The 18,443-nt window shown below is 37.3% G+C and overlaps 1 protein-coding gene across 5 annotated transcripts in view; it reads right to left on the bottom strand.

Moving 5' to 3' along the window:
* ralgapa2 (Ral GTPase activating protein catalytic subunit alpha 2) overlaps window positions 1-17,514 on the bottom strand; it is a 140,836-nt gene extending 123,322 nt beyond the window's left edge. For all 5 annotated transcript variants that reach the window (XM_066721915.1, XM_066722177.1, XM_066721997.1 and 2 more), the window contains exon 1: window positions 17,267-17,514. In XM_066721915.1, coding sequence (XP_066578012.1) covers window positions 17,267-17,372 — 106 coding nt within the window. In that variant the 5' untranslated portion in view covers window positions 17,373-17,514. The remainder of the gene's footprint in view (window positions 1-17,266) is intronic.
* Between the last annotated feature and the right edge of the window lie 929 nt (window positions 17,515-18,443).

Raw genomic sequence — 18,443 nt, 5'->3', positions numbered from 1 at the left:
TGAAAAGACAGACAACGAACAAGGGAAGATTCCAAGTTAGATGAACTATTGTAAGAAAACTATTTCACTGAAGAAATCTGCTGATGACAATGCACTATAGGGAATCAAACGGCAGTTCAGAACCATTCTTATCTGCCCCGCTCACATTTTCTGTTGTCAACATGTTGCATTGTATTCAAGCCTTTCCTGCTGTTCAGGAAAACATGTTGAATGACTCATCAACAGCATCCCAAAGAAAAAATAAAATAGTTCACCAAGTATTATATGGGTTCACCCCAGTGGGTGTGTTGTCCCTGCATATCCTCAGGTCAGAGGCCAAACACAGCAGCACACACAGACCAGGAGGAAGGAGGAGAAACTGCTCGGATAAGGGAAAACTCAGGCACTTCCTACTGCATTCCAGCAACAATGCTGACTAGCAAAAATGGAAGCTCTCGTACTGTTGTAAGACACGTGAATCTTCACCGGCGAGCAGAGAATAGAACTTTTCTATAAAGCAACCAATGCTTAATTTATATTGTGCTGTAAAATGTGTGTAACATCTTATTGGTGTGAGAAGGAATGTCCTTGTGGCGTTTATGATAATTACAGTTGGTGCCGCAAACCAAAGCTCACTTCCTATTGCGCAAATAAATGCGAATGAGGTTATACAAGGTTGCCTCATGATTTAAACCCCTTAGCTGTTGAATTTTTGATCTCTGCGAATCTTTCAGTAAACTAAACAACTGCTGTAGTAAATCACAACCACAGCATATTATACAGAAAATGCATTAAATCAATTTCTTGTCAGATTTGATTTGAAATAATATACTTAATAGCAGATGCATGCTCTCAGACATCAATGTTTCCCTTAAACACTTTGAACATATAAGGGTAGTCAATACATTTCTTCTTAAAAGCATGAAGTTGATGTATGGCCCAACCTTTGTATCAGTCTAATGAACATGGTCGTGGTCTGCATGTAATAATAGGCCCCCCACACTGCTCTCATCTTCTCATGTATCCCAACCATGGCACGACTGATTTCACAAGTGGATGCAACAGCTATCACTCATTAGAACTGGTTAAAAATGTATGCCCCGCCCCTTATAGCACCAGTCTGATTAAAGAGGATTCAAGCTCCAGTTCTGCGTAAGATTTTTAAGGAAGTATAGATTTTGGAGGTTTCAACACTTCCTGTTTACATCAGGAAAGGGATTTCACTATTTAGCTGGATCAAGTGACCGTTTCCTTTGTTTTCTTGTTGAAGTACAGTTGATTGGTAAGAAAGTGTATGAACCCAGACTAAACAAGACATCAAGTAATCTCAGTAAAGACCCAGTCTGGCCTACTGCCCCACTACAAGTTGGGTCCGAGAAGGCTTTTGAAATAATCTGAACAAGAAGCTATAATTTCTCCAGGTAAGCCTCCACTCTGCACTGCTAGATAGTTCACAGTGTGGCACTGTAGCCTTGCTACAAAGAAGGAAAGCGAACACACACCATGATGACATACTGCTCGAGAACAACTCGATGAAACCATCCAGAATGTGAATTAGAACCACAGCTGAAATATCCAGGATCATCCTTCTCTGACATGAGTCAAGTGTTCAGCTGTTAAATCGGTCGCCCTGCTGTTTGAAGACGACCCATGTACACTGTCATCATTGGAGTTTGAAAGCAATCCCTTCCAGCAAAGATTACAAGACGGAAATAAAAGGAAAAGTACTACTTCACTTAATATTATACGGAAAAGTTTATTACAAATCCTGTGATATAGGGTCAAATAAGTTATTGTTTCTCTCATAATGAACACATAAATTACAAAATCTTGTATTTAATTTATAGTTACTTTGTGAAAAGCATGGATATTTGTGTCAAATATTTGTTGTAACAATCATGAGAAAAAAAAAAGTTGATTTCTGATAATAGGGTTTTTCTTTAGTTAAAAAAACAAGTTTTTTTTTACTTTACATAAATTGACAGGGGCAGAGTAATATTATTTCCATTATATTATATAATATAGTTGTAAGTGTTGTTAATAATAAACTAAAATAATATCAAAATAGGACGAATATAGGTATGTTTAGTACTGAATGCATGTTCCAGCCAAAATTCTGGAAAATAAACTAATTCCAATATGTCCCTGTAAAACAAATATAATAAATATTGCATACATTATATTGCTGTAAACTAACTATATTTCCATAGGTTTTGGAAAGTTGTACAATACAATACTATAACTATGAAAACTAATTAGTAAAACTTGACACAGATATAGGCCTAATTTATGTACTGCAGAGAGATTAGAGTACGAAAAAAATAAAAGGACTTTGAAAGACTCAATACGGGTGTGGGAGACCATGAACATGAAATACAAAACACACATTACCTCCAATTAATTTTTAATAAAGTAATAAATTAACAAAACACTATCAGTTTTTCATTTTAGTCTTTGAGATGTTTATTATGCTACAAAAGCCACCACTAATGCTCTGATGAACTCAAATAATAAAAAAAAGAAACAAATATTCCTCTGCAAGATGTACACTCCTTTAACATACTTCTCCTGCTACAAATGAATACACAACTTTGATAGATGAGTCATAAAGCAACACACGGGGGAAAAAAACATTTATTTTTATACACAGGAAGATTTTATTCATTTATTAATTTTTTGTGTCCGTTTGCAGGCAATTGGTAAATAGGAGTGTCAGGACTGGTACCTCCCCCCAACTGTGTAGTTCTGCTTTCTAATATCTTTCTAAAAAGTGTGTTTTTAATGAGTGGACCGTCATTTTTTGGAAAGTGTCTGCCAAACATAATTTGTTGCAGCGTCAATACTAACTAACTAAGAAAAACATAATCAACATATTCAAAATTACTCGTGAATAGGGAAAACAGAGGTTACAACAGCATAAGTGTAGCAGAGAGTATCCATCGTATGTAAAAAATAAACCTCCTACTTCAGTTATGTTTATTGACAATGGGCAGGATTAATTCCATGAATCCCTTTGTAATCAATATTTCCTTAAAATGCCTTACAGAGTAGTCAGGATATAGTACACAACAATAATATTCAGTAGAGGCAGGAATATCGGTCATAAGGTATAGGATAGAAAACTATGGTGTGGTTTTATGCACAAGTGTAGCTCTTTTGACTGGCCCGAGAGAACTCTGGTAGACGCTGGCAGTGTGACCAACAAGGTGCCTGTTTTGCACTGTTTTTCTTTGCATTAAGGTGTTGATGCAAATTTGAGAAACGCTTCTGTTCCAAGCATGGCCTTGTCCTAACTATTGCACGTTCTCTGCTTTACAATGTTGACCTACAATATAACTGGTGTATACCCTGCAGTACTGGACAATATCATTGGTTTATACCTCGCAGTACTATACAATATGCCACACACTACATTCATTTCCTACCTAAACTTTTTCTAATCTGATCAAAAGAAATAAAGTAGATGTTTGCTTTTAAAAAAATAAAAATTAGAACAGAACTAGTTAAGGTACAATATCAACTTAAGTCTCATGAAGGTCATTTCAATCTTCAAGCTCTGCATTTACACAGCGATACTGCAGCTGAAGTCTAAGTGAAAGACTAGAGATAAAATAAGCCACAGAAAATACTAAATACAGAGTTCTAACAAGATCTATAAACCCGAAGCAAAACAGGAAGTATCTAATATACTTAAAATGTAACTGTAAGGGTTCCCTCCCAGTAACATTACTTCTTAATGTTTAAAAACATCTAAATCTTCAGTTAGACCGCCTATTATTTAGCCTAACACCTGCATATTTAGAAATTCAATGGCGAACTGCGATGCTGCATTGCAGTGCCGAGAGGACAGACTTTTCAGTGTAACTCACATTTTTACAGGAATGGCATCTAGCCCAGCATCTTCAGCCTCCAGCCTGGCAAAACAGGCCCCATTATGACTAGGGCAGTGTGCAACTGGGCATTTAGCCTAGATAAGATTTGTCCTATAAAAAACAAGCAAGCAAACTAGACAGACCTACTCCTCTCATGGTATCCAAAGCTGTTCACCAGCAACTTTAATCACAGTATAACTGGAGCTCTTTACATAGAGCGCTCCAATGATAAAGCAAAACCTGGGAAGTAAACTCATAGTAGTTATGTTTTTGAAATGTGACTTTTGACCACACAGAGAGAGGTTAATGATAAATTAATGGTAGGCAGCTGTAGCAAATGCAATTCGTCTCTCGTTACATAATGCAATTCACCGTAAGTAGTCAACCATTCAGACCCTTTGCACCAGACATCTGCTACAACTGGCAAATCAGTATATCACAGCAAAGGCTGGTAGCATCAGTCATATTTCAGAACAATCAAGGGAATTTACGGTGTTGATTACAAGCTTGACAGGACATCTTTTGGCTTGTCCAGAAATCCACACCCATGTGATCTATGGGAAAACTAGCTAATAAATATTTCATGTAATGATTCCACAAGAGGTACATGCTTCTACTGACACAACATGAGTGGAGTCTGGGCATATTAGTCAATCACAGGCAAGGTGATGCATCTTTATTTAATAATGCATTCACATTCATGACTGATTATAACAGGAGGGTTGTAAAGACCTCCCAATTCAAAAGCTTAGAAAATACAGAAATCAACTGATGCAGTTTTGAGAGTATAGTTTTCAACTCCAGATTACTCAACAAATGTAAGACACAGAGCTATCCAGCAGCCTAAAATTGCACAATGGCTCCAAGGCTGAAATATGTAATTATATCATGCTTTGTGCTTAATGACAATTACTGGCTGCATCATAAGTCATTGCTAAATGGTGTAATAGGTTCTGATGAATGCGGTTTGTTTTTACTTTGGTTACTTAATATGAAGACCTTCAAAAATAGGTTTTCTTTCTCTAGAAGTGAGAGAGGGGAGGTTGGGCATTTTGTCCTGCAATGGGAATCACTGACCTTCAAGCTATTAAAGCTAAGGCATTCTTTGTGGGGTATCTGTATATTAAATGTGATCTAGGAGTGATAATCTAATCCTGAAAATGAATCCACTGTCATGCTTAATAAGGGAGATGAAAAGCATGCCTGAACAGCATGTGGCTTGTGATGGGCTTAGATCCCTTTACTCAGTCTAGTCCAATAACTTTTTACAGCAAGTAGTTCACTAATCCTTTTGCGTTAAGAGTTACTAAACTTGAAGCTGCCACTCTTATTAGCATGAGGTCAGCCTCAAATACCTTACTTAATTAACTTGTGATGTCAAGCAGCAGCACAGTAGATTTCACCTCTACCCACTCTTTATTAAGCCTCTCAAAGTCAATGCACCAAACATCACAAAAGTAATATTTAAGAACAGATATTTAAAAAAAAAGCTATTTGTCTTTTTTAGATAATCAGGAATTGAATAACTGAGGCTTAGATTAATATATTTAATGAATACCAATATGATTCTTAATGAGTAAACCTCTAATAGTACAAGGGTACAGAAATACAAAAAAAGTCTATATAGGCCTATTTACTTATATTTAATTAAGAACACAAAATACTGTTTAATTTAACATATCATTTCAGTTCAGTTTAAGGTATACATTCTGTTAAACCTGGAGTTGGTAAATATAATAAGTACTTGGGCAGTTGACTGAGATTTACCAACACTGACTAGAATTCAATACAACGGAGGAGAAGTTAAAATTTTTAGGATAAAAATATTAGAATGTTTATCCATCTGACCAATTTACAATGGATAACATTGAAACTGGTGTATCTGGTTAGACCACTTTCGTTCACATTAATTTCACAATAAATGTTGGTAATCAAGGCTTCACTCAAACTCATAATGACACAAAACCTGTTTTTTATTTAGAACGGCAAGGTTTGGAAAATCTGGATTTAAAAAATTAAAGGTGGAGTGAGATAAATTGTGACAACTGAGCTTTCTGAAACCTTAATTTCTATTAGGATTATACTACTTAGGGCCTGTGGCACCCATAAATTTGGAATTACTCCTGTTGAGTATGAAGGTAAACCCTGTACAATAAACAAATGGTAATAACATACATGTATAATATTTAAAGTGTTCTGCTGACTTAAAATGTATAAATCTGTCATATTCTATTTTATAATTTCTGGTTGATCCTGCATCCAGACAAAGGGCCGGATTAAATACAAAATTTGCCCGACCCGCTAATAGAAAACTACAAACCTGTACTACATAGCGGTTACATTTATGATTGGAAGAAAGTGCCATCTTATTAAAAATGAAGTCGCAACTGAGTACAGTTCTGTAGTTTTCTATTAGCGGATGGGTCAAAGTTTTGATTTAATACGGCCCAAATTCTTTAAGAAAGTAAAAAACTAAGTTATGAAAAGTAAGACTACTTATTAAGCCTATAGAACAGCTGAATAATTATTGGTCGGATACAAAGGTATTAACACATCACCTTCAAGACACCCTGGATTTCGCCCGACCAAAAGAACAAGCAGTATTCAGAAGTGGATGTAACACGATGGAAATATGCATAGTCCTTGCAAATCTATACACCTTCTCTCATTTCATAACAAATCAATAGCAGGGATTTCCTTACAGCATTCCTTGTAGTTATATCCAATTCTAATAGTGGTACAGTGTTTGGTCCATTAGCTGCACAAATACAGTACAGTTATATATTTTAATGTTGACTTTAATGCAGACGGTTGATATCAAGCTAAACGGAGAGGGCAGGCTTAGAAGCAGATGGCAGCAAAAAGCAAAAGCAATTTCATTCTGATTGTCTTTTAAACGTACGCTACAACAAAAAAAAAGTGTTACGCTTCCAACAGCAGTTTCCTTTGTCTTCTCTTCTCAAGTAAAATAAAATCACCTTTAAGTGCACATTGCATCTTTCGCTGAGGAAATACGATACATTAGATCTGCAACAAGAGAGACTTGACAAAAAAGAAAGTCAGGATTAATGAAATACCTGACACACCAAAAGATCTTTGCCTCATATTCAGATTTCACAGGTCCTTTGGGGATTTAAGAAATTACAAATCCTGTCTTCGGGGGCCATTAAATCCCACCAGGATGTCTGATCATATTCAGAGTGATTATGAGCAATGTTGAATGATGTTGATGTTGAGTTGCAGGTATTAGTAAAAAGCTAAATTGCTGAAACATTTTAAATCAGAATTGAATAAAACTAATGCCCTTTAGCAACACTTTCGACCTGCAGAGATAAGTGCAAAATCCAGCTTGCGGTTACATTAAGATCATATCAACAGTCTGAAATACACTGCATTTCATTCTTATAAAGGATTGAGAAACACGATCTACTTGAAATAAACGAGTGTACATCACATTTGTCATAGCAATTTAACAAATCTTGGCTTTCTAGAAGAAAAAAAAAAAGGGACAATCAAATGCGAGTGATTGATGCAGGGAGAAGCCCATCTTCTGCGTCCCAAACACTGACCTCTCTTAGGAATACCCTGCCAAAGGGCCAGAGGCATAATTCTGACTGACACCCAGGACAATATCCTGTACTGTGTCATTGCTGTTGTAATTTTATGTAGGTCATTATCTGAGGTAACAGATGGGACCTACTTTAAACATTCTTGGAAACCTGTAGGAGAAACAAAAAACTTTAAAAATATGTAGGCTGTGAATTCTTGCTTCCCAGAAGCCGACGACCATAATTCACATTTTGTTCATGACGAACGTGCACTGGCAGTGGAGTGACAAAAGAAGAATTATCTTTAGTGTTTGGATTGAAAGAGCAGCTGTTTGCTGCTTTTATTGTAGCAGATATTTTGCAATGCTAATTGGGGGGATTATGGCACAGTGTTCCTTTATTTCACCAGATCTTGAGTTCTGTTGTTCACATCCAGAAATGACACCCCCACTACAGTAATGCAATGCTTTACAATTGTTGTACAGTGTGTACAATATAACATTGTATTTTATAGTATAACACACCAGATACCACCTAACCTACTTTTTTATCAAGTCAATAAATCGAATTCTGAAAACAGAACCCAAGAGTAAGATTGGTCTCCATTTTGTTAATTTTACAGACAATTTGATAGTCTAGTGTGCCTCATCATGGTTTGCTCTTCTTTCATATTCATTGTTATAAGGAATTAATAATCTACACAACAGTACATTTGTGAATGAACATCAATGTAACAAATCAATTCAAATAATGGAATAGGCAGCAAAGCAAAACATTAGGACATAGCACAAGAACGTTAAGCAACTTACTCAGGGTGAGACTAGCAATTAGCCCTCACTCTCAAACACTGGACCACCTAACCTACTATGAGATGACGCGCAATGCGTCTTTCGGCTCAGGTCCATTATTCAATAAACACAATGACATTCTGTCAGCGCAGACAGTATACGAGAAGTCTTAAAAACAAGACGTTTGTCAAGGGTGCCAGGGTCTTGAAGAAGTTTACACTTTCATCTAAACAGTGGGTGATAAACTCCAGCTAAGCATCTGTCACAGCACGTCTGAAACCGGCTGCCTGGTGTGTGTGAAACAGCACTGAAGATGAAAGTAACAATGCGGTCATAAAAAAAGCACAATGAATTATGTAATTTCTGTAAAGCCAAAACACAATTGATATTTACAGTTTGAGCTGTTCTCTTGTACTGTAATACTCCCTTACCATCAATTCCAAGTCAAATTACAGCAACAAGCCCTAATACGCTGCCTGAACTTTAAAAGATTTACAGATTGCTATAATAAATCACACCCACAAGCCTTGGACTTTGTTGACAGGACCATTTTTTTTTTATAGATGTAACCAACTGTTACGGATTATGCTTCAATTAAGCTTTTCAATGAATCTCAACCACAAGACATTTACAACAAATTCCATCTGTGTCTGAGTACCTCCACTGAAAAAAGGGCACATCACCATAGAAAGGTTCAATAAACACAAATGAGAATTCTGCTCACATACAACCTTAAACAATTACATTTTCACAACCTCTTTCAACAGGTTAAGACATATAAATAACTAATCTCACATGAAATGCCCAATGTTGGCTTAAACACATTTTTAAGGAGCTTTAAGGCTGATTTTAAGAGTGCATTTCATAACTTACTATAAAACTCTAGCGTTTATTAGAGGTTGCAATGTAATGCGGATTCCCAGGAATTGGAATCCCCGGATCAGACATGATCACAATAATGAAGATTAAATTATGTATTCTTAAGATGCCATCACTTGTCTCGTTTGGTAACAAGCAATTAGTAATGGCAACCATGTGTAGGATAATACTGGTATTAAAATCTATGTTCCTTTTTGCAACCAGTGCACAATAACCCTTATCCAGTCCATTAACACTGTGGTATCATACTGGACTGTATGGAAGTCAAGAAGACATTAATATTATAATTTTTCCACCAAAGATGTCTCTTTAAATACTTTTCACACTATATACCTAAATTACTTATTAAGGGTCGAAAAATTATATATTATATAAGCATTAAATATTTGTACCTGGCTTAACAACCAGATTGCTTGCAACAGACATTTTCACCTTCTGATAATCAACGTTTCATATGATTTTGTTATCAGTTAAACATAACACTGCTTGATCGCTATATCAAATTAAATGCAAGTGCTGTGAAAGTAATTACTCAAAAGACTTAGATCATCATCAAGCAGTATTGTTTTCTGCGGATGTCTCATTTGGAACCTAACCAGAATGATTGTATAACATTGACAACACCTTAAAAAAAATGTAATCCTGAAGAAATCCTCCTTATGACTTTCAAATGTCACAAAATGTAAAGTTAAAGCTGATTAACCAACACCCTGCATTTCACAATGGATTTAAATTGACTCAATGACAATTAACCTATACTTAGACTAGTTAGGTTTCCAAATGGTCTAAGCAATACATCATTTTATTGCAATATTGTAAACTACTAAATCCCATGATGAGATATCTATTCCTAAAACACATACTGTAAATTGAAAGCAGACTGGATAGATAGATGCACTCAGCAGAAAATGACTAGTGTAGGAGGACCAAGCGGACAAAGACATAACCCAAAACCATATTACTTTCACTCCAGCACTGCTGTATGAAATACCAACTTTGTTAAATGTAATCAAAAAGAATGGCATGCACACTTTCAGGTATTCACTTTGCTATTCAATGTGCCATGAAGACTCCATATAATTTTATTTTACATTCTTTTTTTAGTACAACTGGTAGGATAGTGTCAAGTGTCAGCGATGTCATTTATAATTCTCTGCCTGGTGTGCAAAACAACATCAAGTAACAGAAACCTCTCCATGGATTTCAGTGACATGACAACACGTAAACTCTTGATGTCTAATCAATCCTACTGCTGACCATTTTGCAAATATAAAACAGAATGGCCTGACATGCATTGATCTGAAACACAGCCTTAATGCAAATTAACTACTGAAAATTACTTTTTTTTTTTTTACTGGGACATTAACACATTCATTATTAACACTGATAACCAGCTCTTTCTGTTTTTTTAGATTTGATTTTCACCTAAAATGCTGTTGGACTAAAACTCATCATTCACTGAAAAAAGGAAGACAATGCATAAAACAATATAGCCTACTACATGTATAAACAATTCAAATTTGAATCCCCTTTCAAACACACCAACAGGAGGAGAGGCGCTTATCTAAATATTACAAAAACATAAATAAATAAAAATGCCTGAAGCTTGATGATCATCAGAAATGCACAAAGAAAGCATGTGAAAATGAAAGTCCCTTCGAGCAGTTCCGTATGGTCTTCTAATGGACTGCCCTTTAATAGTGCACTCAGTTAAACACTGCCTCCAGGGCACAGTGTGCGCAGTGATTATAGCAGTGCCAGTTCACTGAGTGCACCATACGTTTGCTGGTGATATCAATAGTGGCCTGATTTGGTGCAAATTATTATTTTATTTTGTTTCTACTCAATTTATTTCTCTTAAATACAAATAAATAAAAAAAGATTAGGCTACACAGTTTTCAAGAAGAATAGTCTTATTTATTGTAGTAACAGTCACTCCCATATGAGTCACACTGTGGGGATTTGCAATATAGGTATCCTGGCATAACAATAATATACAATTAAAGTAAAATAAAAAATGAAAATGGCAGGATTGAGCAATATAGCACTATATTGCTGCATTAACTCCACTCTAATAGGGTGTAGCTTAACTGTGAGTATAGAGAAGGAAGTGTAGTGAAGCACATTTGTGGATTTGAAAATAGACAACAAAGGCAAGAATCCAGGGGTGTCAAACTCCCTTCCTGGAGCCATTAATTTGTCAACATACAGCTGAAATGTGAAAAGTGTGCTTTTTCCCCACATACACATCACAAAAGGTATGGTTTAACTCTAGGATCTCTTAGTGTAACAGAAAACCATGACAACATACTGTACTTTTCTCAATTACATTTCAGTACCAGCAAACAGCATAATAGTCATTATGCTTAAAATACAGATGCATAAGTAGGCTAATGCAGCAACAAATATACTCTACCTACTCTACACTAGCCTAAAGGAGTTATCATTTCAAAACCAATCTTGAAAATGAATCGTAAGAGTGACCACAAGCCATGATTCAAACAGAAGAGTTAAAAGGTTGTCATTCATTTCAGTTTCTCTTGTTTAGCAGTCAACCATACTACACAAGTAGTAATATAAAGTGCCAAAAAAGAAGACAGCAAGAGAGAGAGAGGCTGGTTATTTTTAAATCACTTGATATTGTAGTTTGGCAGTGAGGCGACAACAAAACGCTACAGAGGGGCATTCCTAACAGGCATCAATAACAAGTGAGAACCCCGATACCTACACTTGGTATGGGTATCATTTTTAAAAAGCATCTTTCTGATAAAACAGGACCCAATAAGCATGAAAATAGTCATGCACTGAAAATCCAGGGTCACGAGACATTAAAATAGGTGCCTATTTGATTTCCCATCAGAATAATTAACCTTACAAGCATTTCCTGTATAAACTTGCGCAAAACACTTCTGTGTTTTACAAAAAAGCAAAGCTTGTGTCAACAGACGAATACTGGAAAGCTAATCCCCTTGAGAAGAACAGTGAAAATTGAACATGGTGAGATCTGATGGGTTATAATCACCTTTTCAATTGAAATATCCCTCCAGACCAATTTTAATAAGTGTGAGTGAATCCCATGCTGACAGTTCAATGTTACAATATCTATAGTCTTACTCTGAAGCGTTTCAAAAATCCTTTTGCATCCACTAAAGTGGGGAGACAACCAGTTTCTAACTGATGACATAACAGGATATCAATGAATGTTTTTTAATGTAATATACAGGCCTAATGCTAGTGATTTGAGAAATAACATGTGTTATCTAAAGTTTTTCCACCATTTATTTCTAAGCAATAGTGTGGCTCTCCGGTGGTTTACAGCGTTTGCAGTGACAAGTCATGTCTCCATCATTTTCAGTGCATCTTTGCTTGGCTGAGCACCAATGGATCTAAATGGATTGAAGTCGCCTGGGAATTCCTCACCTGCCAATACATCAATGACCTCGATCACCTACTGCTCACCTGTAAGATTGTGGTTATTCATTCAGAGGTCCCTCAGCATTTGAGTGAGGCATGTCTACTTCATATCTACCAAGGTACGACAGTTGTGGACACTAGGTGGAATAGCAATGGCCAACATGGAAATAAAGCACATAAAACCGATTCACTGTCAATTAATGAGAAGAAAAATTTACAAATATAGCAACACAAGTACTCTATCTCTAGTGGGAAGAAAATTGGCTATTTAGCCAGCACTAATGTTTCATTCAGCACAAGTACTCTATCCACCTTCATGCCACTAAAAGGAAAACAAACAGCAGGCAATACCCAACCACAAATTGCTTTTATATATAAACATAAAGAGAAGCACTAATGAGGTGTCTTGATTACGTAGCAGGAAACTTCTGTAGTAAATATGGGTTTGAAAACAGACAACTGTGTCAAGATCAGCTAGTCCTCGTATACAGCCACAGGCTGAAATCAAGTCCAGTTTTATGTTCAAAACAATCCTGTCTGTGGATTTCACAGCTCTAAAAGCAGGTAATAAAAGACCAAGAGGGTGCCCACAAATCATTTTCTTTTATGAAGTTCATGCATAAATATGGGAGGGTGGTGTGTAGGATACTTCACTAATCTAACTCATCACATGATCCACAATGTGTTGACTTTGACTTGGCAAACAGGTTAGGTAAGGCTACAGCACAGCGAGTCGTCTTTTGCTGTCCTTTCATGCTGGTTAGAAACATTGAACTAAAATAATCCTATGTTAAGTGTCCTGAATATAAAAGGGTTCAAATAAAATCTATTTACAAAGATCAATTCAAAGTTGTTGTGGGGTTTGTTTCTGCATTGCCTAAAAAATAGAGGGGAATACCACAGACAACACATAATGCATTCTGTCAAAATGGTCAGGTGTCCACCAGGCTTTCACATAATTAATAATAGCAGGCCTGCTCAGCCAAGCATGATATGCATAATATGTGCAGCAGCTACCAAACAGCCCCTGACAGCCATGGAGTCTATGCTTTAGACCCTTCACTGACTGCACACTTTTTAGTGCCATTTAGCACCAACTCGTCATGACTTGTGCACCTGTATTTCCAGTGAAAGTCACATTGTAGTCTACTAAACATGATTCACTCACCACAGAAAGGGGGATCATGTCCTTGATTAGGGAAAAGTGATCAGGAGGGAAATGGGAAAAGTCTCATCAGTTGGCCATGATAAAGACAACCTGCCCTTTGCAGAGAAGCTGTTCTTCAGGAGGATGCCACCATCATCATCCTTCAGGTGAGAGCAGAGCTTAAAATCACCAGGAAGCTGGCAGAGTACCGTCGCACTTTAGTGCAGTTTCATAGTAATATTACAGCATAGCACCTGTCAATATGCATAACAGTAAACTTCACTTCCTAATTTGCCCGTCTGCCTTTGCCTCAAATTGCATCCTTTTTTCACAGTCACCTGACTGACTTTGTATGAGACAGAAATAACACCCTGTACACACAGGCAGGGCCAATTTAAGATATATAAGGTCATTCTTAAAGCACAGCTTTTTCTAATATTCAAAGCATTAGAAACTGTTGGAAAGTGCCTGATATTTATAACATTAAAATAATTCCACAAGTCCAGAGAGCATTAATGAGGGGAACATGTAACAAAATTACGTGAAATGCACTTTCTATGTTAAGAAAAAAAAAAAAAAAAGGCTTTTTCCTGATTACTTCAAATTAAAAGGTCCCACATCTTTGCAAGCCTTTTATCAAATCCTCTCATTCTGTGCTGACACAAAAGTAGTACATTACTAAATTATCTTATTAAAATTATCTAAATAATTGGGTTGCTTTTCATTTTTAAACCAAATGGGTATGACAATGGTCAGGAGAATAACTGATAGAAAAATGTAGAAAACTGTTAAATAGTACCATTGATAACCAGCCCGAAACCACATTATCACACTCTGTTTTCCTGTGTACTGGATAGGGAGCCAGAGACCAGGAAAACCCTTCCTTCAACTGAGATACATTTCACAGACAAGATAAACTGTGTTTTTTTCCAGAATAACCATTATAAGGTAACCTTAAACAGCAGGATAACTCAAAGCAGGGAAATCATTGCCTTTTTTTTTTTATTTTTTTTTTTCAATGACATACAATCAAAATACATAACTTACTTGCACATCAGGGAATAGGCTACCAAAAGTCCCTGTCTAATTGTATTAACCATAACCCCTAACCATTAGCATGGAATCCTGGAAAATTGGTGCAAGATCTCAAGTCCTTGCCTCTGCTGGCATTAAAGCTGAATGGCATGACAAAAAAAGAAAAAGGAAAAGAAAGCACTCCCTAGCTACTAAAGATCCAATAGCGTGTATTGATTTTTACGATGCACTCTCATTTAGGATGCTCAATTTTGCTTCCAAACTTCGCTTTCCTACAATTTACTGTGTCTTTTCCAAAGAAACCCTTTATAAAAGGTAACATTTGCACTGCATCACTAAAGGTGTTACTTGGATGAAAAGATATAGCCTAGATATCAGACCAGAAAGGCAAACCAGTCGCTTATATTAAATTTGTCATCTTTTTTTTCCATCCACTTGTGATTTAAGTGCATTACAATCTGTATTGAAATGAAAGCAGTCAAAAACATTGTAGTACACACTCTGATGCATGTTAATGTCTGTTAGCCACAGTGGACTCCATTGAAGCAACTGTGGTGGACAATGATAATCATGCACCCAGGACAGCATGAAGCTGGCAACACTGCCTACGAGCCAGTGGGTAGAATAAGACTGGAAACTAAAGCCCGTGTAATAGTCCATGCTTGAGTCTGATGTACCTCAGGAGTGGAGCAGGCACCTGGTGTGGTCCACTAGAGGCCACGCAGGTTGAGAACAGTCCACAGTTTAACAGCTCAGCACATTCCTCAGACTAGACTCAGATAATAAAATGATAGGGGGGGACAGCAGAGCAATCTTTGTTTGGAAATAATAAAAGAGAAGTTCAATCAGAAACAGGCATCCCACACATGGTGGAAAGTGGATGCTTTAAATGAAAGCGTGTGTGAATTGTTAAGCATCAGTATATGAGCATTGTCATTCACATATCAGGGTCTCTCATGTTTAGAAAGTGCTTTAGTTCCTTGATTTCCCTAGGACCATTCAATGAAGTCCTTCAAAAGCAGGAGAAGGCACTAAGGGCTCGATGTGAAATGCCATACACCGGCATAAATCAACAGAATGTCAGAGGGGGTTTGTGTTTGTATACTATTTAAATCCAGCCTTATGTGTGCCAATTGCCACAATAGAAATAAAAAATTAAAGTTTAGGCATTAATTCCAGTAAGGCAAAATGAACTTCTGCATATATGTTCCAATTTTAAACAATTCACTAAACCAACCATTCAATCATATTTGCTTTGACATGCAATGAATAAATAATTCACCCCCAAACAATATATCATTTTCTAGTCTAGAGGTATACGGTTACATCAGGTAAAGTGAAGGCAGCCACTGAATAATTTAAAGCCATTACAAGGCTGTATACTCCTGCGATATACATCCATTCATAAAGGAAGGACCTTATTAATTATCTTCATAGAGAAGTTTCTTATGGAAAACTGCAAGGACGCAACCTGACCAGTATATGGAGTGTACTCTTCTATTGCTAAATTGCCCTATGTGCTAAAACCCATCAAAGGAGCAGTACAGTTTATTTACTTTCCCCAAAGGAAGTTCAAGCTTCAGAAACACAGCCCCCCAGATATCCTTCCCCACCCCCATTTTGACAACCCAGTGGGAGGTTATCAGAAAGGTTCATAGTGCACAAATACAGGGAGGGGGAGGCTGGGAGTACACAAACTGAAAAACAACAGTGTAAGTGCATTGTTTTGCAACTGTTACAGAAAGATAGCATGGCATGACTGCATTGCATTAAGAGGCTGAGAAGTATATAGATCACACGTATCTTGCCTGTCTTTTGTGGAAAGAAACAAAACAGAACTCTAGCTAGGCTACATCCTTCTTAAAATAATTAAATAGTCTTAGGAAGCGCAACTTCCACATCAAAACAAAGAGCTAAAGTGAATGATGTGCCATTTCAATAGCTGAAGCCAAAGTAAAAGAGTGTGCCCATACACAGAAGGAAAAAAACGTGCTACAAAAAGGCATCTCATTCAGCAAGTTAGGACAACATAAATGAAGGGTACTAGGGGTACTGGTTTATGTTTGTGTGCCCTGTCAGTCAATACACCTGCATACAGACTAGAGGAGGTGGCTTCAAAGTGGACTCTTTATACCCCTAGATACCCGTCACACACTCAACACTGCAGTGAACCTCAATACTCGCTTCCTTGCGTTTGACTGAATACCCTCGATGTGCAAAGACCACAACAACACAATCAGTCGTTGTCCAGCTGCCGCAATCCCATAGCAGTGTCAGATCAAGCCAGCACGACTGCTAACACCAAACTTGCAGCAGCGAGACTCAGGTAAGTTACAGCAGAGATACAGCCGTGCATTTTCCCCAGGAAGGAAGTACCAAGCAGGTATTGGATTACCACTGAATTTGCATTGATCTTAGCAACGTCCACTAGTATCCCACAGGTTAGCTGATGCGGGAACAGCACAGGCACTACCGTCCAACACTCGGGACAGACAAAAGCACGGCGTGTTTACCAGCTAATGTCATCCTAAAAAAGCAGATCATTACGACACGCATAGACGCACTAGCAGCTGGCTGTGTACACAATCCGAGCGGCTGTCTCACCGAGCAGGGAGCGGAGGTGCTTCAGGCGGGTCAGGACGTCCTTCTTTGGGTCCAGAACTTTCTGTGAAGATTTCTTGACGTCGCCATGGCTCCTTCGCGAAAACATCCCGCTGTAGAAGGCGATCCTGGCGGCTGAGGTCTCCTCCTTTATACCATGCAGTCCCCCGTCTTTCCCACTTTCTCCTCCGTCGCTCCGGGTTGAATGGGAAATTGACGCTGTGCGCCAGCCGTCTCCTCCTTTCGTGGGTGTGTAAACACGGAAGCGCTGCGAGCCCTGGCGTGTGCGTGCTGTGCGTGCTGTGCGTGGGGACGTACGGGAGGGGGCACGTTGCCAGCAGCGGGTGCTGTTGAAATGACTGCCCTGTGCAGCACCTCCAGGCTGTGCTTTGTTTGTGTGTAAAACCCACACAAACACAAGGCACAATAGAGGTGTGGATTGATTAATTCTTCAATGTGAAAATGCAAAGACAACAGTAATCCTAATAAAATGTGTAATTATTAGCTAATAATAATAACTAGAACTGAAGGTATTTGAAGATATTGTCTGCATGAGACAGTACTTTTGCATGATGTGTTTCTGGATATGTTTTTTTTTTTTTTGGTAGTATGTAGGTTTGGAGTAGAATGCATCAGTAATAGTATTTACATGTAATTGATTAGTAGCTGTAGTATATAGCAGGGATACATGATAGTATGTAAGTTAGTATATGTAAGTATTGTTATACATAATTATAATATTTGTATACTTATTTATACTTTATTATTTACATATTGAAGTGATTTTTCAGTGCCTAGTCTGCTGACCTAGAGAAGCCTATTGATGTCCCCCAATTATAGATTGTACTGTAATGCACTGTATTGTAATCTTATATGTTGTACTATAATGTGATACACTAGAATATACTACACTGTATTGTATTGTACTTGTAAAATAATGTAGACTATTACAATGTACTGTATTGTGCTGTATTGCATTGCTTGAAATTGTCATACAAGAGCAAAAAGTATCACACTCAATCAAAAGATGTCATACAGGAGCTCACAGAATACATTAGATACACATTGACATTGTATTCTTAGTATTCTTCTCATTGTATTAATTGAGTCGTAGCCAATTATTAACCCCCGGACCAGTTCTATCGCAGGTTGTTACCATAATTGAAGTCAAAACACGTAA

This window comes from Amia ocellicauda, chromosome 1 (genome assembly GCF_036373705.1).
Source record: "Amia ocellicauda isolate fAmiCal2 chromosome 1, fAmiCal2.hap1, whole genome shotgun sequence".
In the NCBI taxonomy this organism is placed as follows: domain Eukaryota; kingdom Metazoa; phylum Chordata; class Actinopteri; order Amiiformes; family Amiidae; genus Amia; species Amia ocellicauda.
Note: the sequence above shows the minus strand (reverse complement) of the source record. Positions and strands in the feature narration are given on the sequence as shown.